The sequence below is a fragment of the Rattus norvegicus genome, chromosome 7 (genome assembly GCF_021556685.1).
Source record: "Rattus norvegicus strain SHRSP/BbbUtx chromosome 7, alternate assembly SHRSP_T2T, whole genome shotgun sequence".
NCBI lineage: Eukaryota > Metazoa > Chordata > Mammalia > Rodentia > Muridae > Rattus > Rattus norvegicus.
In genome coordinates this window covers 24,082,701-24,108,212 of record NC_141540.1, presented here as the reverse complement: position 1 = coordinate 24,108,212, position 25,512 = coordinate 24,082,701, and the positions used below count along the sequence as shown (strand labels likewise).

At 43.6% G+C, this 25,512-nt stretch overlaps 1 protein-coding gene and 1 long non-coding RNA gene across 9 annotated transcripts in view; one reads left to right on the top strand and one right to left on the bottom strand.

Annotated features, from left to right (window-relative positions):
- Positions 1-25,512, top strand: part of LOC148004532 (uncharacterized) — a 107,235-nt gene that overhangs the window by 51,997 nt on the left and 29,726 nt on the right. The gene's annotated exons all lie outside the window — the stretch shown is intronic.
- Positions 9,712-25,444, bottom strand: LOC148004535 (putative sperm motility kinase W). 8 transcript variants are annotated; one of them, XM_087559460.1, is made up of 9 exons: positions 24,179-25,444; positions 19,405-19,661; positions 18,928-19,123; positions 18,370-18,699; positions 17,379-17,532; positions 16,293-16,330; positions 14,842-15,664; positions 14,568-14,770; positions 10,555-10,597 (listed from the first exon to the last, which is right to left on the bottom strand). In XM_087559460.1, the coding sequence occupies exons 1-2, from the start codon at positions 24,969-24,971 to the stop codon at positions 19,621-19,623; spliced, it is 834 nt and encodes a 277-aa protein (XP_087415586.1). In that variant the 5' UTR covers positions 24,972-25,444; the 3' UTR covers positions 10,555-10,597; positions 14,568-14,770; positions 14,842-15,664; positions 16,293-16,330; positions 17,379-17,532; positions 18,370-18,699; positions 18,928-19,123; positions 19,405-19,620. The 8 variants fall into 8 exon arrangements, with proteins under 8 accessions (XP_087415580.1, XP_087415584.1, XP_087415579.1 ...); XM_087559454.1 differs by lacking the exons at positions 10,555-10,597; positions 18,928-19,123 and adding an exon at positions 9,712-10,225 and having other exon boundaries at positions 23,486-25,444; XM_087559458.1 differs by lacking the exons at positions 10,555-10,597; positions 18,928-19,123 and adding an exon at positions 9,712-10,225.

Here is a 25,512-nt window from a genome sequence, read left to right as displayed (position 1 = left end):
TACCTATGAGGTTGGAGCCCAGGGTCAGTCCCTGTAAAGTCTTTAGGTAGTGGCTTAGTCCCTGGAAGCTCTGGTTGGTTGGCATTGTTGTTCATATGGGGTCTCGAGCCCCTTCAAGCTCTTCCAGTCCTTTCTCTGATTCCTTCAGCGGGGGTCCTGTTCTCAGTTCAGTGTTTTGCTGCTGGCATTCGCCTATGTATTTGCTGTGTTATGGGTCTGTCTCTCAGGAGAGATCTACATCTGGTTCCTGTCAGCCTGTACTTCTTTGCTTGATCCATCTTGTCTAATTGGGTGGTTGAAGCAGAAAGATAAATCTACTTATTTCCCCTTTCCTTCAGTCTGGGACCCTGTTCCATGGAATGGTACCTTTGCATTCTATCTAGATGTTTCTATTTCAGGCAAACACTTTTGAATGCAAATTCACGAATATGTTCAGAGGTCAGTCTCTGACTCAGTTACTTTAACATTGTTATAATATGGCACTTGACCTCGGCAATTTAAAGCATAAAGAGTTTCTTTGTGGCTAATAGTTTTGGAGAGTAGTACCTGACCATCTTGTCAGGGTGTATGGCTACAGGAAGACAGTTATGGCATGTGAACAGTAGCTAACAAAATATTTCTTGAAGCACAAGCTAACTGGGAAAGATTTAGGCTTTAAAAACTTTTCAACTGGCTCCTAATGACACACCTCCTCCAACAAGGCCACCCTTCTGATTTAATTCTAAACAGTTCTACTGCCTGGAGACCAACTATTCAAACATGTGAGCCTTTATGGGCTGTTCTCATTCAAATGACTACAGCTACTATTTTATCTGAAACCTTAGTATAATTAACCATCTTAAATAACTTTTCCCAAATGTCCCAGATGAGTGTTGGAACTAGAATTTCTGTTTAGACCATGAATGAACCTGTTTTACTAACCATTACAAAATACCTGCAGTATTTATCCATGTAGTATATTGGATTATATCAAAATAGTGGTTACAATATCTTGTTACTAAGCTGTCTCTTTATAATCTAGAAATGATAGCCAAGCAAGACGAGAAACATGGTAGCTGACATATGACAGGAATGTGCTGTAACCAGATTCCACTCCACATACTTTGATCTTAAAGGATAGGAGAGTTGGAGAATTTCATTAAAATGACAAAAAAAATTCTGTCTGCCTATATGGAGATTTCCTTCATTCTTTTTCCCCTCAGAAATGTGTCCAACTCTCTTAGTTGACTCTCATTTTTAGTCTACCATTATATGATACCACGTAATGTCAAATAGTCTTGTTATCCCTCAAAATGTCTCAGTGAGGGTCCTCAGCATATGAATAGGGTCACCAAAGCTTAGAACTATCAGTAACTTTTTATGATTATGTAGCTAATAGGCGTTAGAATCCAAATGATTACTGAAGGGATCTTAGAGAAAACATACTTCAAAAGAGAGTCCCTTGGAAAGGCTTACAACGATGAGTGTCATAAATATGGATATGCATGATTAAATATATGTCATACCTTTTCTTTTCCAAAGATACTTCTCATGACTGCTTTAATTGGATGTACCAGAGCTGTGAAGCAAATGGAAAATTTCCTTCTGTGAACTCTGGGTATTCTCCCCCTAAAATATACCACCCAGACAGGATGATATCGACCAGATTACACAGGTCCACAGAGAAAGCTTGACATGCTCACTTTGAGTGAATCACCTTCCTCTGGATGGCAGAATCAGGCAGGATCAAATCCAATAAGCATTGAAAGTCAAGAAAGAATGCTGATTTGTGTAATGAGGTCAGGCACGTTCAATGCCTAGGGCAACTTGGATCTGTTTCTCTTTTAATTAACCTTGAGACTTTGTCTTATATTATAATGTTAGTGAATTAACAAAAATGCAGGAAGTGGGAAACAATAATACCATGGGGGGAATATATCTCATAGTAGAGCTTACATGATTGTCTTCATTTACCCTGTCTTAAGGACTATAAAAAAATGCCATTGTCTTCCAGGTATAGCCAGTGTCCCTGCATGATGTCAATAATGCAATCATTTTTCAGGCAGATGAGCTCAAGAACTTGATTCATGGCTTCAAATGTGGCTCTGTGGATGCAATTCTCTCTCATAAAAGCTAGCATTTCTGTAGGAAAATGTTTTCTTTTGTTTATCGGTATTCGTTTTGTTCATAAGTATAAATTGCTTTGCTAGTTAATAGGTTTATAGATCTCCTTGGTCCCTAAATATTTTGAATTGTTTATCTTACTAGTTCCTGCCAGTCATATCGGCATCTTCAGAAACTTGGACAGGCTCCACCAGCCTTAAGAAAGTTTCCTTTTTCCCCTTTAGTGAAAATTGTAAAGATCTGTTTCTTCAAGATATGAAAATAGGGACTGGAGAGGTGGACAAATGCTGAGAGCACTGACTGCTCTTCCAGAGTTCCCTAGTTCAATTGCCAGAAACCACATTGAGGCTCACAACCGTCTGTTATGGAACCCAACACCTTATTCTGTTATGTCTTAAAACGTCAGCATACATTGTTCTTTCACGAAACACTATATATATATATATATATATATATATATATATATATATATATATATATATATATATGTTTTTGTAAAAAAACAGTAAAGAAACATCTTGTCTCAAGACATATATGCATGTGTGCTCCCCTCACATCAACTTAACAGTCAAAAATTCTTAAACAGCGTACCAGAAGTGACCCAAGAACAGGCCACAGAACAGAGTCAGGAACCTCCCGTATAAACAAGAACTTCCCTAGAGTCACAACATAGTTTTAGAGATTTAGGACTTGTTCCCGTCACGCCACATAATTTCCATGAACTTTTCCCATACAGTAACAAGATATGTGGACTTCTTCCCATGTGGGTATCCAATAAACAGAACTGCTTCTCCTGATGTTTCATTATATCAAATGTTTCTCATGTGGATTCCAATAACAAGGCTACTTCCTATACGGGTAGATGTTCATCTACAACATGCAGGAATTTTTGGTATGTGGATTTGTGATATCTAGGAGTATCACACACACACACACACACACACACACACACACACACACACACACACACACCATATAAACAACTTCTTAATATTCATGTAGCAAACACCCAAGACTGCTTCTTATGTGGGTCCCTGATATGCAGGAATTCTTTCCATGTGGGAATATAATATCCAGTGCCTCTTACCATGAAGGTATAGTATTCCCAGGACTTCTTTCACTGTGGGTGAGTGAGATCCAAGACTTAATTTCATGCAAGTAAACTGTATACAGGACTTTATCATTTTGGGTTTGAAGTAAACAGGATTGTGCCCCACCTTTGTTGATGATATCTGTTGCTTCCTTCAATAAAAGTACCATATCCAGGATTGTTTTTTTACATATGTGCATAATATGCATGGCTTTTCCTATGTAGGACTATGATATCCAGAGTTTTTATCGATATATGTTCCAAATTTCCAAGACCTCTTTTCCTTCCATTGCAGGTACATGATACATAGTATTGCATGAATTCTTCCCATGCACCCCCTACCATGCATGTACCAATATTGAGGAATGATTCTCACACAGTAACATGATATCGGCAATTACTTCCCATGTGAGTGCATAACAGTTGCCTTAACAGTCCAACATATCCAGAGCTGGTTCTTATGAACGTATATGATATCCATGACTGTTTCCAATGCTTATACATGACATATAGATCTTTGTCCTATGCAGTTGTGTAACATCCTGGACTTCTGACCATACACATACACTCTAAGCTCTCAGAGGCCAGCCCTGATGATGACCAGGTCCCACAGAGGAGGTAGGGAGTCAGAGAGAAAGAAGTGAGTCAGTCATGGTGGTTTGGAGGAATCTTGCAGCCTGACTGATTGGCAGTCTGGTTGCTTCTTTCTTTATAGAGAACTCAGTAGGCAAGGATAGATTCACGTTCCAAAACATAGAAAATATCATTTTTGTCCCCAAACACGTTTTATCTCTTTTGGCCAGAAGTTTAGGCAACATTCATAAATCATGACAGAACAGAATTATCTTTTACAATTATCGTCCCTCCTTAACCCCAGAACCCAACAGTTAGGATATTGTGGATTCCAGAGCACTGGACAGAACAGCATCGATGCCGGCCTGGGTGTCATGTCCTGAGCAGTGGAGCAGGGTACTAATTGTCATTAGGCCCAAGAAAAACTTCGAGCCAAAGCTAATGCAATTATTATTCAATTTCCAACATAGTACGATGTTTATATTTATTTATTTGTAGAATTTATTCATATGTACAATCTTGTTCTTGGGCATAGGACACCACTTAATGAGAAAACTTTTCTAAGAAATGGAGGTCTTGACACCTCAGTATCCTATCATTTTTTTCAAACCATCCTCTGTTCGTCAGAAGAAGCTGGAGATGACTCCAGGCCATCTAACTTTCTTGCTGTATCTTTTCCTGCAGAGTCTTGGTATATGTGGCCACCAATCTTCTATGCCACATGAGTGCCTGAGGGTATAGCAGTGAGAGGCTTTTGCCTGTTCTGCTGCTAAATTTTCTAGTCCACTGAATCTTGTTCACCTTTTTAAGTTCAGTTTGCTCTGATTCCCTTGTTGTTGAGTAAGTACAGGGGAAATGTTCCAAGAATATCTATGAGCCAGAGACCCACTACGTGATCTCTGGTGTCTTTGAGTTACAGCCTTCAGAGGGCAAGGATATCTTTCCAGTAGGGCCAGAAAGGCTAGCTCCCTAAAAACAGTAGTAATATGCTCAGGACTGTTGTGGGAAATCTTAGAAACAACTGAGATGTCCCTCACAGAGGAATGGATACAAAAAATGCGGTACATTTACACAATGGAGTTCTATTCAGCTATTAAAAACAATGACCATGAAAGTTGCAGGCAAATGGAAGGAACCAGAAAATATCATCCTATGTGAGGTAAACCAGTCACAAAAGATCACATGTGTGTTCAGTAAGTGGATATTAGGAGAAAAAGCTTGGAACACCAGTGAGATAGCTACCAGACCATGTGAAGCTCAAAAGGAAGGGGGATTAAAGTATGGATTCTTCATTCCTACATAGAAGGGGTAACAAAATAATCACAGGAGGTAGAGAGAGGTAGGCACTTCGGAGCGAGAGGGAGGGGGTGGGGAAAAGGGGAGCAGGATCAGGTGTGAAAAGAGACAGGGAGACATACAGAGGATCAGAAAATTACAAGAATGTGTGCAGCAATGCGGAGTGGGGAACTAGGATAGCCACCAGAAAGTTGAGATTCTAGCAAAGCAAGAGGCTCCCAGGACACATGGGGATCACATTAGTTGAAATACCCAACAGTGGGTTGCAAGATCCTGTAGAGAGCATATCCAGAGTTTAGGCATGGTTTGCGCCTCAGGCATGGGGCCACCCACTCATCTCAAAAATATTAACACGGAATTAATTGTTCCAATCTGAAGGAAATGCAGGGAGAAAGAATGGATCAGAGCCCTGTGTTCCTTAAGTACATTGCAGGGATCCCTGCCCCTAGTTGAGAACACTGTCCTGTATAAGGCTGAACTGCAGATACATGCCACAGAGCTATTCCACCTAAGTCTGGGGTACTCATCCAATGCGTTCACAGGAGCTCCATGCTGAAGTATGCACATGGAGTCAATTATGAGAAGGAGTGACTCAAGGGCTGCTGATGTCCAAATGCTTGACCCAGCTCTGGTTTCACCTTAGAAATTCTGTATTTCTGGAGCCTCAGGTAACCGGATATTAGCCATGCTGGTCATTGTTTTGGCTCATAGGCATCTCAAATGGCTAGGACTATGCATCGCCTCTCTCTTCAACTACTTACTGTTCATTAGTCTGAAATGAGATGATAAACTCAACAGCAAAGGACATTGAAGTACCTATAGGCTTTGACTCAATGAATAAATGTCAGCCTGCTTGATCCATGAAAGCAAGAGCTTCTAGTTCTACATCTTCCTTTCCTTTGCTCCTTAAGACTTCATGACCAAGGCAAGAAATTTGTAAAAGATAGTGTGTGATTCAGACTCACATTTACAGAACTAGTACATTGTGGTACAGCAAAGGAACAGTTGAGAGCTCTCTGGGCCACAAGCTGGAGGCAGATTGGAAATCACTGGGAATTACTTGGGCTTTTGAAATCTATAAAACGAACCCTAGGGACACAGCTCTTCCCCAAGAAGCACTGCCTTATCCTTCTGAAACAGGTTTACCCACTAGGAACCAAATACTGAATCACATGGTTCTATGGGCACCAAACCCCTAAAGAGATCCTTAGCATCATCAGAAGGAAGGAAAAGGCCCTGAGGCAAAAGTCTAGACCAACACTGTGGAGATGTGCTGAGGGCACTGTCCATTTCATGTTCACATGGAGCATTTTTGCAGAAGTTATAAGGGAAAAGGAACACCATGTATATAAGTCTGTAGTCTGGGTTGGGATTTCATCCCTATTGTCCAGGGAGCTGTTTTTTGCATCCAAAGGACTCCTATGTACCAGTCTTGGTTTAATTTCTAGTCTATGTGTCAGGATTTTCCCTGGACCTGTCAGCAGAGGCCGAGGAAAGTACTCAACCTCGCTGCATGGCCAGCCTCTTCAGAAGGACAAACCTCAGGAGTAATCATAGCTCCCTGGGCTTTACATTGTAACATTAGCCTGTCCTGGCCTTGCAGGGACCTGACAGGCATAATCCTACCACCCTGGAAACACAGAGGAGCATCAGTACAACATTTGTCTCGATATTACTGTTCTCCAAAAGTAAGAGCATCCAAATTTAATGTTCACATTCCATATCCTGATGACATCTGTATTTTATTTTAATCTTTGAATTCTCCTCCTGGGAAAAGATTCTTGCCACGTCTGTGAAGAACATGACCAGAAAGTATCTGAACAGAACCTAACATCAAATAATGCCCCCAAATAAAGCCCAAACCACTTATTAAATGCAGGAAACAGTGGACACTTACTAGAGCAGTAAGGAGTGGACCAGATCTGAGAGGGGAAGACAAGAGATATAGTGGCCAAAATCAGTAGACATAGTGTCTAATGTTTATGACCCAAGGTTAGAGTGAGGAATGGATGGAGACCCACAAAACAGTGTCAGGAAAATAAACAGGCCATGGGTAAGAGAAAGCAAATAAGACACATTGCATGCACAAGTGCATTCACAGAAGCTTGCACAAACACGCGTGCACACACACACACAGATGGAGAGTGAGTGTGTGTGTGTGTGTGTGTGTGTGTGTGTGTGTAAACAGGACATTAATGAGGTGTCATTCTGCCTGGTTCCTTTTCTGAGCCATAGTGAACAATGCAACAATGATGCTGCATGTCTGAGGATCCCTGCATCACATCGATGGATCAGACAGCCTTCCTATTTTACTCATTCTGAGGGACAAAATGGCTGGCAGCCAGTGGGGTGGCCCCAGTTTCACTTCCCACTATCAGTGTGTAAGCAACCATGATTCTCCCTGTCCCACCCATCGTTTGTTGACCTTGGTTTCCTTGTTACCTGTCATGGTGGACAGGGCACAGGTCACATAAAGCACTTTAAATTCCTCTTCCACGATGATGAGGATGGGGAACACTTGTTTAAGTATCTACCTTTGAGGGTCTTCTTTGGAGGACCATGTTTTTAGTTTTGTAGCCCCTGTATTCATTTGATGACAGGGTTGGTGTGTGTGTGTGTGTGTGTGTGTGTGTGTGTGTGTGTCCACATGCGCACTCACGAGTGTGGTTTTATGTGGGTCAGTGGTGTCTGCCACAAGACAGAAGAGCTGGCATGGATGAAATAGGTTTAAAAAATTCCAGGAATTCTCCTAATTGAAAAGTGTAGGCATTAGTTACAACTCAGGCCTACTGGTCTCAGAACAAGTGACATGACATTTCACCAGGATGATGATGTCACTTAGGACAACACCTGATATCCTCCCCCCTGCAAATGAAGCATCCTAACTTCTCAGATTGAGCCAAAGGGCAGCCTTCTTCCCTGGATCTCACCTCACCTCACCCCATGATGTTTTGAAGTTCCCTGTTCACAAGGAAAAAAGGTCCATGAGTTATTTCACCGAGAATCATGAGAGCATCCATTTATTGGGCTGCAATTCTCCCAGGAAGAGTTTTCTCTTAGGAAGTGTTCCTTACTGGATCTTGGCACCATCCAGCAGGCTGCGTTTGAGGTTTCTCTGCAGGTTCTTAGCTTGCTACCGAAGATTCTGTTGGCTATTAATTTCACACTATACACTGCTCCTGACTTTGTGACTCTGGCTCTGGTCCTGGGGATCCATATAATTTGTAAAACACTCACTAGACAAGCACTGTCGAGTCAGGAACCAAATTCCTGGCCTATGTCAGCTTTGATAGAGTTTTCTTTGTGGTGTAACCCGTGTGTGTCCTCTTAAGCAGCTCTCAGGTCAGTCTTAAGTGCATCTCAGGGTGTGAACTCAGGATGCAGGCTTAGGGTGACTTTGAGGTCCATGCTTAGAACCAAGAAATAGGCAGCAGAAGGGTTGAGTAAGAGGCCTGGCTTAGATGAATCCCAGAGTATCATTCTTGTTAAGACTCCCAGACTGACAGGTTTATTTTGACCTCTAAGAGCAGGAAATCCAAGGTTAAATATTTCCCTGATACACTATGGGAATGGTCAGAAGTCCAGGCCTAGGGATCTGATCTCCTGTCCCTAGTCCAGCACATAGGTAGGAGGAGAATACATTCTTGAATGCCCTGTCTTTAACGTGAACAAAGACCATGTGATTTCGGGAACCAAGGCAGTTGCCTCATGATGCTTGTGACTTGCAAGAGAAAGAAGCAACTAGAGCCAAGGTACAGATGGAGGCTGAGGCAGGCCCTGCTTTGGTTCTGCTTCAGTCAGAGCAATAAAGCCCTTCAGTCCAGCTGTGTGGCTACATAGGTCATGATACCTGGCACTTGACCTCAGTGTGTGTCCTACACTTCTGCTAGCTTGTCAGCCATCCTGTGTGGTACTCAACCAATCCTGTATATTCCAGAGACTTCCCCTATGCCCTTGGTGTGTCAGTTCCTATAAGGACAAGCTATCTTGTGGTTGTTCTGTTGTGGTGCAAGATGTCATGTAAAGGACTTTTCTCTTGCGAGAATTGAATCATCTGGTCCCGGTCACATTCCTGATCTGAATCCTCCATACAGAGGCAGATGTGCTCTTTCAGACTGATAGCTGACACCTAGCCTGCTTTGGGCCATGAATTCAATCACACACTCCCTCCTGTGTTCCCCTTCCTTTCATTCTAGATGTAGAGGGTGGTGTGATGTCAGTATCTCCTAGAACTAACCATGACACCACCCTAGGACCACTGTACTGCTCTGCTGCCCTGCACTAGTATTCTACTAATGGTGACATCCTATGGAGTTTGACAGAGAGCATGGCAGTCACAGCACTATGGGTCATGGAGGCCATGATATGTCAATAAGAGTCTCCAGTGGTCATTTCTGTGAATGGCAGCTCCCAAATTCTAACGGTGGAATCCCTGAATGATTCTACGTAGGTGTAGTGTTGGTGAGTCCTGGACCTTTAAATAAATCTGTAAGATTCTCATGTCAGACACCTTGTCCTTGGATTAATTTCTGAGTGTTATCTGTACTGCTTTGAGCTGTGGGTTTCTGAATTTGTAGGGGAGAATCTTGGAAATATCAGGCTCTGAGCCTTGTTCCCAGTCAAACAAGTTTTAAAAGGGCCAATAACCATAAAGGACAGAACTTCAGTTTTAATGGTAACTGTGAGTCCAGTCTATTTCCAGCCCCTTAAAGGGGTAAAAATCTTTCTTGGACTATATGTCAAGTGAGATAGCAGAAGGACCCAACACTTCCAAAGTCAGGACTTGCAAAGTTATACCAAGGAATGTATGAAAAAAGGCCTGTGGATACCTGGGCACAAGATTCGTGAATCTGCTATCCACAGACACAAGTTTCACAATCATAGTCCTGGTTGCAACAGCATCAGCCACAGACTTCTCCTGTGGAGTGGGGCCTTCTTCATGATCTAGGCTTCAGACGTAACCTTTGACCTGAGTCCGTCAGACCCTCTGTAGGCTGGAATGTCTAAGGAGACTTTGGTCCTTGCACCTTTATCCCGTGCACAAATGCTTTCAAATATTTCTTAAAGATGTGACTTGGCCTTAGATGGGCCAGGCTTCTTGGATGTAGTCCATCTTCTAGGCCTGGGCTCATCAGGTAGAACAATCTCTTCAGTATCAAAAAGCTGGATGTGGAGAACAAAAGGAAGGAGATTGTGTAAATGGAGGGAATATTTTTTCAGAAGATATGTTCCCAGCTCTTTCCCAATAATTTTTGAACATACCAGACATTCTAGCACTCTACCAATGAATAAGAAAACCCTCATTGCCATTCCTGTCCCTCTAACCTGATGTCTGAAGAATCAGAAGCTCTGAAATGTTAGCCAAGGGGATATGCAAGAGCTGAAGGAGTCAGACAGAGAGCTTGTTTGTGCTCTATCCAGTGTCAGCAGCAGGCCTTTTTTTTTTTTTTTTTTTTTTTTTTTTTTTTTTTTTTTTTTTTTTTTTGAAAGAGTTGATTTCTGCCATGCTGCCTGTCCAGAGGCTTTCTAGACATCCTGTAGAAAATGTCAGGGTCAAGCACTCAGCAATTCTGTTGTTGGTTGCCCAATTTTATTCTGCATGGCCCATACTAGGGAACAACATGACATCTGCAGGTCTTTGTTCTCTTCCCTACAATGGGGTAAAAACTGGAAACAACCTGTCAGGGGTGTCCTCAAGTATACATCAAATGCCCTGTCACTTGTGGACAGACCATGACTGGGGATCAAGTTTTACAAAACTTTGAGAATGGGGTGAGCACAGAGAACATGAAGATCCTGGGTACTGAGGGAGAGAGACACAACTACACCTTCAGGGACCTACGCCGAGTTATAGAAAGCATCACCTGTGCTATCAATGTACAGAAGACAAGCAAGGAGACCCACTGCACATCCTGCAGTGACATGACCAAGATTCCCCCTGGAGACTCAAAAGCTCAAGGTCTGCGACACAAATATAAACACAACCAGCGGTGAAGATGATGGACAAAGGGTTCTTTCTCCATAGCTGAAAAATGTCTAAATGGTACTTCTGAAGAATGCCCAGTCTACTGTGCACAGCCCAACAGTCATACAACAGTTTATATTTTGATGTTACTGTGTGTTCTCTATTTCCTGGTCTCATAGGAGCATCATGAAAATGTAGGGACACATTGCAGATATGCCACTGTCCAGAGTTTTCTTCGCAGAGCAGTACCTTGCTAAAGACACAAGCAGGGCCCTAATGACCCAAAAGACTCCAGTAGACTTCTTATGCCTTTTGTGCAAATGTGGGGGAGGAGGGTAAAATAAATTTTCTGGGCAGTTACTTAACAAACAAAGGGTCTAGATCACCTTATTACACTTGATAAAAGTCGCCTGGAATCTGCTCATCATGAACCAGAAGAGACTCTTTCCTCCAATGACTGACAGATCTCTACTCTCCACCAGGATTGGCTTATGAGGGCCCAAAGATGTCATTGCCATCCAAGGATGATCTACTTTCTGGAAAATGAATTCTCAGAGCTGGATGGAAGGTTTATACATGATGATAAATGTTGGGAAGAAGTCTGGAGGGATCACATGACTTGGTGATGCCACAGGCAGGGCTCAAAACAGAGGCACACAGTGGTCTACAAAACAGTATCTATTGAGAATCCTAACTTATCCACCAACCCATAAATAGAAACTTATCACATACTAGACTGTGCCTTGATCAGAACCAGTTTGGTCCAAGATGAAAACCTGTGAGAGAGTAGTGAGGATAAAGCCAGCTAAGCGTCCAGTTCTCATTGTGCACTGCCACCCACAGTAGAGCAGTGTACACATAAAGCTTGACCAGTGATTCCAGACTGTGGGTACCTGTCCTGCCTCACTCTGTTCAAGTACCTTGAACTCAGGAAAACCCCACAACTCACTCAGCTTCTACTTAGGGCATATGCCAGCCGACCCCTCATTGCAACATCATCCAAATTTTGTAATGTTCCAGATTATGGGAAGGCTGGTACTTCAAAAAAAGAACATGACATAGTCTTAGAGACAGCAAGGACACATGACAGATAAGGAGGATAAAATCCTAAAAGATGACAGTTACCTACAATAAAAGGATCATTTATGACATCTAGTAGGACCATCTATCTTTACACAGTTGTGGGAATGCCAAAGGCTGTTAGTAGATTTGTCTTTCAGTACTGCACTATAACAGTATGGACTCTGCCTGGCTATGCCTTAGCCTAGCCTTTTAAAAAGGACTATTTAGGCTCTACACTAACAAATGAGTTCTCCAAATTTTAAGCACCATCTTGAGCATCACATATTTGAACACATCACTGAGAATTTGAGACTATTTCACAATTTTTTTCTTTACCCACGTCAGTCTCATGTGTTCGAGTTTCCTTGACAATTAAGCCCATGACCACAACATTGCAAGTGGTCTTTTCAACTGCTTCTTGCAAGCTATGTTAAACTGACTGCACATCAGACAATACAAGTGAGAGGGTCTTCACAGCAACCATCTGAGAAAAATGACATAGTCTGCCTGCCTAAAGCAGCAGGGTCATTGCTAAGAACCAGAAGGAGACATCCCCAGGAATCACTGGCCAGATGCGACAGAGCCAATCTTGGGGGTTTGATAACTAGTGGGGTTGGAGCAGTGGTTCAGGAATATAATGGCTTAGAAAAACAGCATTTACTGTTTGTGAATACATCTTGTATGTAGAGTTTTATGTAGATTTTCACGAATGTTCATATGTACCAAACAATAGTAAAAGCATTTAATGGAATTATGAAGAGCACATGGCATTTCAGGATGCAACCTCCAAAAAAAGTGGTAGTAACAAGCCAGATTGAGTCCACCCTTGAGACTGGGAAAGCTTAGAGTACAGCATAGCATTCTGTGAACCCAGAGAGCATGGTTGCAATGTAGCCACAATGTGCAGCAAATGGAGGCACAGCAACATTAGAGACCACACTGACCTGTATCCCAGTGGCTGCCTATGTTAAACTCAGAGGATCCTGGGATTTCCAGGGACCAGAAAGAATCAGATATGTGATCCACGGATCCGTGTTGGGACAGAAGAAATTGACAACCCTGCTCACATCTATGGGAGAAGGAGCCCACTTCTCCCTCGAGTTTTAAATAGACAGAAGCCTCTGCTATGAAGAGTATGGGCCATTGCCTCTTTAGAGACATCCCAATGTCAATGCTTCATGTCCTGAGAGGATATGTTGCTCACAAAGGTCAGCTTGCAGTCATGGTCTCCCTCTGTTTTGGTCTTAATAGCTAAATTCTCTGAGGATCATCATGAGAGGATATGTCACCTCTGCATTCCCTTCAAGTGCCAGCTCATCATCTGGACCTCAGAGAATTGAGAGATGGATTAAGTGCTGTAAATAGTTTGGAGGTGAGATCTGGGCCATGTCTGGAAAGAATGGGGTATGAGTTACTGCCTTTTGCAATGGATGGAATTGCTGCTTTGGCTCACCTCAAAAGGCCAAGGACATGACGGAGAAGCTGTGAAGACTAACATGGTGGAGGGATATCCTGAGATATCATTCCCTTGTCTACTATACAGGGAAACCATACAGAAGGAAGAAGATGTCCACATGGCTCACAGTAAAGCCTGCTGTGACAGGCCTAGTTGTGAAGTGAAGTGGGCTCATTCTAGAGTTGTTAGGAAACAGGGCATGGCCGACATCTGCCCATGTTACACAAGAATGAAGCCTGCTGTGACAAGTCTAAATGTGCAGTAAAGCAGGCTTACTCTAGAATTGTTAGGACACTGGGCATGACCAAGAACTTTCCATGTTACACAAAGAGAGTGCTATGAGTTGGAAGATATCGAGACTGTGTCAAGGTCATGGCTGTGAGAATGACTGAAATGGGTGTGTCTGGGGAGGAGACTGTTTTCAAAATAAGCCAGGAGGAAGGAAAGATCCTGAGAAACTTGATGAGTTTCTCTGTTGTTGGGGCAGTCACTGTCAGGAGAGACCTCAGAAGGGCCTTGGTTTCCCCTTCACACAAGGACACAGTGTATTACTTAACTCAGTCATGGACAGACATGGGTACATTTACCAAGACACAACCAATACCCTGTCCTTCCATATATCAATAATTTAGAATCATTGAGTTGTTATTCTAGTCAGAGTATCTAACTCACACCTGCATCACATAGGATAAAGATGTACAGGGAACATCCCTTACAACAGTTGCAGGGAGAGTGGTGGCTCTTGTCATTTGCAAAAATGTCTCCAACCTCTCTTGCTTAGGATGTGGTACAATCAAAGACTCTGCTCTAAGTACAGGGACCTCAGACTGCTCGTAACAGTTTCTTTTTCATGAAATAGATACATGTCCTCCATGCCTCCTGAGAACAGAACCCCAGGACATCAGCTATGTGTGGTATGAGAGGCAGAACTGAGCTCCACTTTGTACCCTCTCCTCTCAGAGTTGTTTGGAATCCCAGTATCTCAGCAGCAAAGACTAGGTTTCCTAAGATGATCATCTTACCTTCATCTAATAGATGAGGTCCCCAGTGATGGTCAATTCTAATTGCAAGGGGAGACTATGGAAAGACCGTAAGAATGGCAATCTCAATCTTGTCCTTCCGATTTGTGGTGAACCTCTGAGAGCCTCATGTCAACAGTCATCCTAACTGTAACACCTTCACTCATCTTCTGGGAGGTAGGACTATATAGATTTCTTAGTGATGCCTAGAAGACAGAATTGGAAGCGTTATGGTGTTAGCCCTCAGACCCGTTTCCTTCTGTGGACTCCCTTCTACCTTGTTGTCCTCATCTCAGAGGCACATTGATCCTTGAACAGGTTGTTGGTTATTTACAGTAGATGGAGGTCACAGCGAAAAGTCACGTGTTTTTCAAGGCATCATTTGTCCATCTCAAACTCTCTGTCACAGTCAGAGCTTGGCCTTCACTCTTTTGACACTTCCTCCAACTTCTTCACTGAGTGCAGCACACTAGAATAGACATGACCTTTGGAGAGATGTGGTATATTAAATGTTAAAGGTGGAGATGGAAGACAAAAAACCCAACATGGGTCAAGATCATGTGAGAAAATCCCGCCCTTTGCTTTCTGGACTCCCAACTTCTACAGAAGTTGTGAATGATACTAACAAGAAAGGAATGAAAACAAGTCCTGTTCTAAGTTTTAAATTCCTTCTCACCACTGAGTTAAGATTGGGGTTACTGGCTTGGACTTCTCACAGGTAAATAAGAGCACATTGTGTAGGGGCTCTGGGTACCTTCGTGTGGGCTTACACATCATAAAGTGTTATAGATGGAATAACTTACCCATAGAAAATTCTGGCAAAATAAAGGTAGAAAGAACAGTGGCAAATAAAGTACTATGCTAAGAGTCGATATGACTTAACATTAGAGAACTAAGCTGGGATATTGAGGATCTCCAAATCTACAACCAAGACAACTCCAGTAGACAGAGAAGATTGTGTTGTTGTGACGGGTATCCAAAGAAGGAGAACAGCACTTCTGTGGGCCAATGTCTAGGCTCCTACTCCCGAGTCCAGTCAAGTATTTCTCCAGCATGTACTGGCACAGCCTCAGATCCTTCAGGTTCTTCACCTACAAAAGCTTTTCCAATAATAGGTAGTAGAGTTCAGTTATTAGGTCCTTTATGAGTTTGAGAAAGACCTCACTTGAGTTAAACTTTGACCTTCACAGGCTCTCCAGGAAATATACATGCTACCTGCCCCCACATGCATGGACACACACACACACACACACACACACACACACACACACACACACACACAGAGAGAGAGAGAGAGAGAGAGAGAGAGAGAGAGAGAGAGAGAGAGAGAAAGGAAGAGAGAGACAGAGAAAGAGATAGAGATTGAGCAAGGGAGAGACAGATTGATAGACAAAGCGGGAGTTAGGCAGTAAGAAAGAGAACAGGAGAGAGTCAGAAACAGATGCCAAGAATGAGAAAAAGACGGAACAAAAGATATAAAAACCAGAGAAGAGATAGAAGAGACAGACTACAGACAGAATGTAGGGGAGAGTGAATAGGTAAATGAGAAAATATGTAAATAATTTAAAATGCTTTGCAGGGCTACATGTTCTCAGTGCCCACACCATCTGTTTAAATTAGGGTAAAGTATATAAGCATCATACATACCTAGCAGCACTGATTTGGACTTAGTCTAAGAAGCACAATCTAACTGCCATAAATGCCATGAAAGCCCGACAAGTTGCTAACCTTTATTGGTGAGAGGGGCTCCACAACTGTCAAAAGACCTGGAAGAGGAAACAGAAAAAGAAAAAGATCAACCTGAAGGCCAACAAGTCTGCTGTGAAATTTTTATCTCTGCCTAGAAAGTACTAGTCAATGATACAGTACATACATCATAGTGTTGAGCTGATGGCTGAATGGAAACACTGTCAGGTATAATATGGGGAGAAACTGAGAAGGCCAGAAAGGACACTCTACAAGATATCAGCTTTGACCCTAGGTAAAATGAGAAGCTAAAGCCTCTAGTCACAAGTCTGACAGTTTTCAATGTTGAGCGGCGAGGTGGCCACTGGGAGAAATTCATGATCTTTAATTATAACTGTCAATTAGTACAGGAAATGTGACCTGGAGGGAGAGTCTTCACAAAGGAATCCTCTAGATGATCCTTCTCCTGTGAGCAAGTCTGTAGAGAATCGATTTTATGATCTTAAATGACATGGGAAGTAACAAGAATTTTAGCAGTGCCACTCCCTAGTCTTAGGGAAAGACTTCATAAGAGCAGAGGCCTTTAGATGAACACTAGCAAGCAAGAATACATGCATGCATTAATTTCTCACACTCCTGCCTGTGGATAGAACATGGGTAGCCCCTTTGTAGTGCCTTAGCTACACTGTGCTAATGCAGTATACCAGGAAGTGTTAAGTCACTGGATTGAAATGAAACTAAAAATATTTTGTTTCAGATAATCACACTGACACTAAAAAACAACAACTCAGACAACAGTGGAAGTTATCTGTTGGTTCTCTTAGTCAAATTTATCAAACTGTAGCTACCAACTCTTGCTCGGTAGGACCAGGTGGACATGGCTTCACTCTCTATGAATGTCTGATCTCCATTCATATTCTAAGAAAACCAAGAGAAGAAGGCAGTTTGTAACAGCTGGATACACAGATTTCCCACATTTAAGGAATAACCAATAACACAAAACGCCATCACATTTGCACTTGGACCTTTTCCAAGTCCTAACCAGCAGAAGAACTCTAGGTCTTGGCACTGAAATGGATGACCTATATGACACTTGATGGTGGCAGCCAGGGAAGGGAGGGGCCATACCATGTTGACCAGATATCCACACTGCAGATGCTTGTGACGATGCAGATGAGGTTGTTTGACACATTGTTGGTGCCCTCCTGTCTGCAGACAGAGGCTTTTGTTTGGCCTGCCTGGTAGCCACATTGAGCAACTTCTTGTGGGAAAGCACCAGGATCTGCAAGTGACAATTGAGAGTATGGAATACCATGGGATGATAAGGACAGAGTCCCCACTACGTTGGTCATGATGCATCCATAGCTTCTTCACATAATGACACTATACTGAGACTCTGGAGAGAAGATGTGTAAATAGACGAGAGGGTGAACATCCCAGGAAGACAGTCACAGGGATCAAGTGCCCAGAAGTAGAGGACAGCAGAGGGTGTGTAGATGGTAGAACTTTAGAGGATATTCCCATGTTCCTACACAATCAGGTCAGTTCTGGTATTGAGTATTTAGTTCTAGTATTTAGAAAAGAATTAGAAAAGATAGAATCAAAGAAAAGTGGTTTTCTGTGCTGATAACTAATCACAAATTCTATGGTGCTGAAGGATACAGGGATGACTGGATCCATTAGCCCCATCTTGTGCTGCTTCTAGGCATTACAGAAGGCCAGCTATTCAACACACTGTGTTAGTCAGATTCCCGTTTTACAGCACTAAGCACCCTCTATAGAAAAGGAAGCTGGATCCCAGAAGTCAATCAGAGTGGGAGAACGTTCCTGAAGTGGTAGGCAGGACTGTAAACTGACCAGTGAATATCGGAGTGTTCAGGGAGAGCATTCATAACCTATGATGTTCAAAGAGTGAGGAGAAATCTGCCCACACCAAAGATCCTGAAGGGTCTCTTCATGGGACACGCCACCCAGGGAGCCCTCAGTCTCTATCAGCACTTCAGGGCTCTATTCATCCTAGGCCTACTAATTTGATGCTGGAACTAAAGGAACTTTGGGAAGTGGGTTGAGATCAATCACATAGTGAGAAATCCACATGGGACCTCCCCATCTTCCTCACCTGGTCTTTCCTTTGACGTGTAGACATGGTCCTCTCTGAGACAGAATGTTCCAGGAGATTGAAGAGTGTATTTTTTCACATATTGAACTAGATTTTTAAATCAATAGCAGCATTAGCTACAATTGCAGTTCAAAATCAGAGGTCAAGTGGTTTTGCCTTCACTGAGAGATCAGGTCCAGACTTTCAGGTCAGACTCTGCTCACCAGTGACAAACGGAAGGACTTTGGTGCACAGCCTCGGGATTTGGGCTCCAGGCTGTGTTGCCTCAGTCAGAAAAGCCTCATGGCCCTCGACTGCTTCATTGTATGTCAGAGTCATAGTTGGTGATATCTAAAAAGAGGACAGGGACAGAATGTAAGAGAACAGAGGATTGAGCTAGGTCATTCGACCTGTAACAACACAGTGTGTTATTTGTATAGCTAATAAAATTCCTGGACAGTAAGAGGGTGTGCTGAGGGAGACTGAGTGTCTGCATGGGAGATAAAGCCAACTACAGTGCTGGTGTACAACCAAGGTTCAGGATTACCTCTGGTGACAGTTTTTATCTGCACTCCTTACCAGCTTAGAAACTGACATGCAAAATCAACGATGGTTAGCCACGTGCAGCAACATGGCCTGTTGTTTCTGGGATTCCTACACTGTCTCTATCAGGATGGCCTCCTCATCTTCTGACAATCCCACCACCAGCACAACAGTAGTGCACACTTCAGGCCTTTGGCAGGTAGCAATACCCAACACTCCCAGGGTCTGTGATCTGCGTGGAGAACAGCATTTCACTAAGAGGTGAAACACAATAAATTTCCTTTTAGGGTGTCCATAAATATCTATCACAGTATCACAGACACTCGTCAGGTCCAGTCATTCATGATGGCTGCCTGTCACATGGCTGCCATTGCCTTCCTTCTCATGCCTTCTTTCTCTCCAGGCTCAGCTCGACAGAGCTGTCTTCTCAGGGACAGTGTTTCCCAATAACCTGTACAAGGATGGGAACTGACAGTTTTATTACTGTTTTTACCTGTTTTGATGCAGACTTACCTCACCACCTCTGTCTTCCTGGATGTCCTGGACTCTGCCAGAGTGTCAGCTCCTTGGGCACAGCTTGTTTGTCACACTAATGCCACTGGGATCTGGCTTCTCCTGAGAGCCTTACACGTCACAATGCTTAGTTTGTGTTTTCAGTCCAGTGTTGGTAATTTGAGTTGGGATCCTTAGCAACAATGAGCCACTGTCCTTGTACTCAGGAATCCATGACTATCCTGGCCTCAAATGCACCATTATCTGCAGGAGGGAAGCTGAAGGAGGGAAAGAAATTAGTTGTGAGGGGGACTGAAACCCAGGTTTCCAGGACAATGACAGAATAATCATTTCTCAGAACCTCCGACTGAATGAGACCTCCCTTTGTAGATTATAACTAGAGGAACTGCGAAAGCACTCAGGAGGGAAGGACACTAGAGCAAGTACAGAGAAGGGAGAAGTTATGGATCCTTTCCCTTTTCCTTAATGACTAAAGTCTGCACTTGAGAGAGCCAGAGGCCATTAAGAACTGCTAAGGCCATTGACTGCTGGATGTCAGGATGTTGTGTATCAGGAAGCTAATGGATCACCATGTCCTTTAGGGTGAGAGGGAAGAGTTCACATGTGTTGTTGGGCTTTGTCTCATGCTGACTCTGGGATACAGAGAGTGCAGACACTCTATGTACTGTCTGAATTTAGGTTCCAGAGGGATTCTATTGACCATCATCTGCAGATAAACACAGCAGCTACAAATCCTAGAACTTAAACAAATGGAGGATAGAATTGATGAGGAGATGGTGAGTGGCTGAGACACCTAATAGATACCCGAGTGAAAGTGTGACATAAGACAAATTCAAGTTTTCTACAGATCCAAGTGACAGGAAAAGTGCACACCCTGATGTGACTGACATGCCAGAAAGGGATTGCCCCTTCCCATATGGGTTGGACACTTTCCTGGAAATTTGGTCAACTTTAGGCCATTGGGATGGAAATATTTGTTTACATTATGCCACTGCCTAATTGTCCACTGCATTTATAGTACCTTTTCTTGATTAATGACTAAGTATGTAGGGATGTATGGATGGTAGCTCATCTGGCAGTAGGAAAGAGGTCAAGGAAATCATTGTGAAGAAGCCAGTAAAGAGTACCAGTCATGACCTCTATTCTTGTTTCTGCCTCTAAATATCTACCTTCAGTTACTATGACTTCCCTCATTATATTTACATACATCAGTTTTAAATTACACAACAGTTTCCTCCAGAGCCAAGCAAGACCCACTGCTCTCTGTTCCTGGCAGCAATGAAGACAAAAACATTTGGTGAACACTTGTTGGACTGTGGCTCCAGCTCAGGGCAGCCTAATCCCAGAAGACTCATAGTAGCTTCCTAACTTACTGAAAATTCTCAGCTGGAGAAATCTAAGGAGACCAGGGATAGATGGTGAAACATGAGAGAAAAAGCCAAGTCAGTATAACTGGGCCGCTTTTCAGCTATATTTTAGAGTAGAAAGATATTCCTATGACACTGAAAATGTTGTCTCGAGGTTATGGAGCCTTTGATTTGGATAGGAAGCATGAACACACACACACACACACACACACACACACACACACACACACAGATCCATAGAGGTGCCTGGTGACACTTTTTACTTAGAACCACCACTGAGTTTGAAACGCCTACAGGTGCATGTGAAGGAAGGTCGGGGCCTCTAGACTCTGGGATGCCACCATGAGCCCCATTTCTATTTGACTCTGTTCCTTCCCACTGTTCTCTTCACTATCTTGACCTTTCCAATCCTCAGGACTCAGGAGAGTGCACCCCTCAGGTCTTTTCCATGTGTGGACCTTCAAGACTGAGAGAGCCTGAAAGTCAAGAGGAATTTCAGGAGTTTTCACCTAAAGGAGAAACTTACAGTTTATTCTTAAGTGACTCAAAACACTGCAGTATCAGAAAAAGACAACATCATATGCAACATATACAGAGATTGATGCTGGCTGTAGGTCACACAGCTTCCGCCATGGCCCTCTGTGCCTTCTATTATTTTCTTCCAGGGTCTCTCCTGCTGTAACTCTCACAAAAGTGTCTCTTCTGATGCCCTGGACTACCATGCATACTCTTTTGTCTCTTACCAAGTTAGTTGTTTGCATGCAGAACTACACCATCATTTTTGTCTTCCTGATTTCCTAGATTCTGCCAGGTTATCTGCTGCTTGGGGACAGATAGGTCTTCAGGCCTAAAGATCCCTGGACCCAGGAGTGAGTGAAGGCTTGGGACAGAGCACATTTTTATTCAATGACTTCTGACTGGATAACTGATCATAGCATGACACAGAGTAAACCTAGAGCACAGGATTGAATCTCAGATATCATTTTGACACTGGAAGACTTGTTCCAGTTAGGAAAGAATGACGTGAGGCCTATGAAAGAAGACTTAACTCTAGCTATGAACTGGACACACAGATGCTGTAGGGGAAGAACTTGAACATGCTCTGCCCAGAATGCAAAGAGCAAGCTGGATGGCTAGGACACTGAACCCTAACCATGACGAAGAACCCACATCCTGCCAACAAAATCCCATGGAAATGCAGGGACATATGTCATGAGGCTAACCTCTGACAAATGAGGAGAGTCCCAGCTCCAGGCTCTTCAGATGTGGAAGAGGACTGAGTGTCAGAAAGATGGCAAATGCTTAGGGAGCAACCCTTCTAGTTTCCCAGGCTTAGCCGCTTTGAGGTTCACTCACAACTTTTGCATCTTTCTTGGACACAGTGAGAGAGATGCGCTGGGTGCCTACTCTTATCCTTCCCACAGAAGAGCAGGTCACACAAGCCGGGTGATCTCCATGATAGAAGCACTGTGTATTATTCTCTAAATCTCCGTGTGGGATCCTTCAGCCCAGCACTGAGACTCATACTAGACATGGTAGACAGAAGTCTGGACTTTCCAAAGCTGGAGCACTTTTGAAATGTGGTTCACGATCACATCCTGGAGGCACTTAAGCTCTCACACCTGAAGCCCACTTCCCATGTCCCTCAAGTCTGCTGCTGTCTGCTGCATACAGTGCCCCAAGCCTACTACAGTAGATTCTCAAGAGGATGGCTAGTTCAAAGAAATTCGAGCTTTAGAGTGAGACCTCAGTGAGTTTGGTTTGTATGAAAGACTGGGAAGGAGTGTCCTAGCTATGTAGCACGTGTAGGAACGTGAATAGATGTCACTTTGAATGCCCAGTGGCCTGATCAGGAGCTGACCAAGCCAGCACATGCACTGCAGCTTAGGGAAAGCAGCAAGAACAGAGTTGTGGACTGAAACTTCCCATTTCTGCTCCTTGTGAACTATGGAGCAGGCATTTGCTGTACTCACAGGGAACATAGGTCTCCTTGTTGGTAGCATAGCAAATGATGGGAGGGAAAGAAACCTAGGAGCCCACGGGTCAGTGTCCTGGGACATTCATTTTGAGGTTTAGTTGCCTTGAGCCTGGTAGCAAGAAAGATCCTCTAGGAGCTATTCAGCCCTGGTTAGTAGATGGTAAGTAAGACTAGCATGACACTGTACGACCAGTCTCTGAATGCCAGATTGGAACTTCTAGTGACACTGACCCCTCTCTGCTGCATGCAGGATACATAAGAACTGGGTATCCACAGCTGAATCCCAATGTATTCATTCAAGCAGCATTGTCAGACCTCACAGGACTCAGTATACTCCGCCTGTCCAGTTCAATTGTAGGGAGACATGGAGGTGGCCCCTTAGTACTTTGACCACTGTCACTCTGCCAGGCACTAGGTCCCTAAGCAGAGTCTCTATCTGAATATGTTCCCCATAGAGAACAGCCTTATATGCCGCCTTTCAGACTGGCTGTACCCATACTCACTTGCTGATTATTGCTAGTTCGGTTACATCAGCACCACCTAGGCATTCTCCAAAAATATTTCTTCCTCAGATGGTACGGAAATGAGCAGGGTTTTATCCAGCTGGAGTAGACATACTTCTCCCCAACCCAAGAGACCCCATGTATACTCTTCTGATATTTCCAGTGAGAATACATGAATAAAGACAGAGACAATAAAATTCAGAGTGGAGATGCACCCTCCCACATTAGCTTACCCTTTTATATGGTACTGCTTGCTGCCTTTTTCAGGGGGGCCACTCTCTTGGAGGATCTATGCTGGGTTTTTTTCTTTGGAGCCCTTGGGAAGCAGCAAAGTCTTGAAAAACAGTCCCCGATTCCTTTGCGGAGTCTCTTAAACCATCCCATCGTCTGAGGGGGAGATGATGTATTCATCTCAATGTCCTGCTTATGTGGCAGGATTATTTCAACTCCCAACATGTTGTTGTAGACGCATGGGGAAGCTACAGGTCTTGAGTGGAGGGCACGGGTAGAAGTGCTTCTCTGCTTCTTAGGATAGTATACCGCAATAGGAGGCATGGAGACACACCTGCCCATATTGAGTCCTGATAGAATGAGGTCAAGAGGATTCTGTTCCCTTGAGGGCTGTCTGTGGAGGAGGCCAAAGTTGGGCTCACTGGCCCTTCTCCTGAGAGGAAGGCCAAAGACAGAGGGATGTGCTGGTGATGGGGGTGGCGGAGGGCACGGATCCCCAGGCTTGGTTGGAGTGATAGATGCAAGATCATACCCTTCGCTTACGTGATTTTTTAAGCTCAAATATGCCCCCATTGGCTCATCGTATCTTTTCTTTTGGAGGGATTCCAAGATGTCCTTGGCATTATACCCCATGCCACACAGCATTTCTATAATTTTGTAATCTGGGTCAGACATGGGCGGGATTTTTAACTCACATTTCTTGATCCATGGGTGATTTTCAATTTCCTCTATAGAGGGCCTCATTTCTGGTGAAACCGTGAAGATTTGATGTATCAGGTTTTCGAGTTGCCCAGACAGGTGATGTGGAACGGTATAGGTCCCCGTTGTAATCTTTTGCTCAATCTCATCGATGGTGTTTCCTCTGAAGGGAAAGTAGCCAGTGGTGATGAAATATAGGAGTACGCCCAAACTCCACACATCAGAACTCTTGCCATCATATGGCTGCCGTAATACCAGTTCAGGGGCATTAAAGCCCCTGGTTCCACAGTGCCTACTCAGTAATGTACCAGGTCTGCATTTGACTGCCAGGCCAAAGTCGATCAGCTTAACATTGCCCTCTCCATCTATCAGTATATTCTGTGGCTTGATGTCGCGATGGACAATGTCCAGACTATGACAATGTCTTATGGCAGATACGATCTGTCCGAACATTTTCTTAGCCTTTTCTTCTGGCAATGGGCCCTCCTCACTTATTAGTTGTACTAAGTTGCCTCCTGGAGCATATTGTAAAATAAAATGAATCTGGTTCGCTGTAACCAGGATCTGGAAGAGGGAAATTATATTTGGATGGTGCAGTAACTCCAAAGTGGTCATTTCGGACAGGATTGCCCTGATGGTGTTCTTGCTGATCTCTACCGTTTTGATGGCAACCAGGGCCTGTGTTCTCCGGTGCCAGGCCAATTTCACACTGCCATATGAACCCTGGCCAAGAAAGAATGCCACCCTATACTGACTGCCCAAAGTCTTCTTAATAGAAGTGATGTCCATCCCTGTGATCTGGTGAACACAGGTTGTGAGTTACAATAACCAGTCAACTAACAAAATACACAGCTATCAAGGAGTCCCACAGGTCAACGTTAACCTGCTCCCTGGTCCTTATGGACAAATTCAACAGGCTGGCCCACTGTCTTATACAGAGGACACTCATTCTTACATCACAGTGGTTCTTTGTGAGGTCACAGCATGAAATGCACCAAACAGACAAGGCTGTAAACCATAGTGTCTCCACTCTGGGCCTCAGGGAACTTTCCATTCTTGTGAAAAGGAAACTAGCCTCTCTGAGCTTCTTTCAGCAGATCAAAGAGTCAGTATTTACTGTTTAGCAATTACAGGCAGTACTGTGCTGCACAGGGAAGTGCATTAAAGCTTCAACCTGGTGTTGGGGATTTAGCTCAGTGGTAGAGTGCTTGCATAGGAAGTGCAAGGCCCTGGGTTCAGTCCCCAGCTCTGAAAAAAAGAAAAAAAAAGCTGTAACCTAAGAGAGACTTTGATCACCTCTCCAGATGCTCTATTGGCTCCTGAGGCTCTG

What these genes read in the sequence shown, in the direction of transcription:
- LOC148004535 (XM_087559453.1), bottom strand. Translation starts at nt 24,971, where the DNA reads ATGGACATCACTTCTATTAAGAAGACTTTGGGCAGTCAGTATAGGGTG.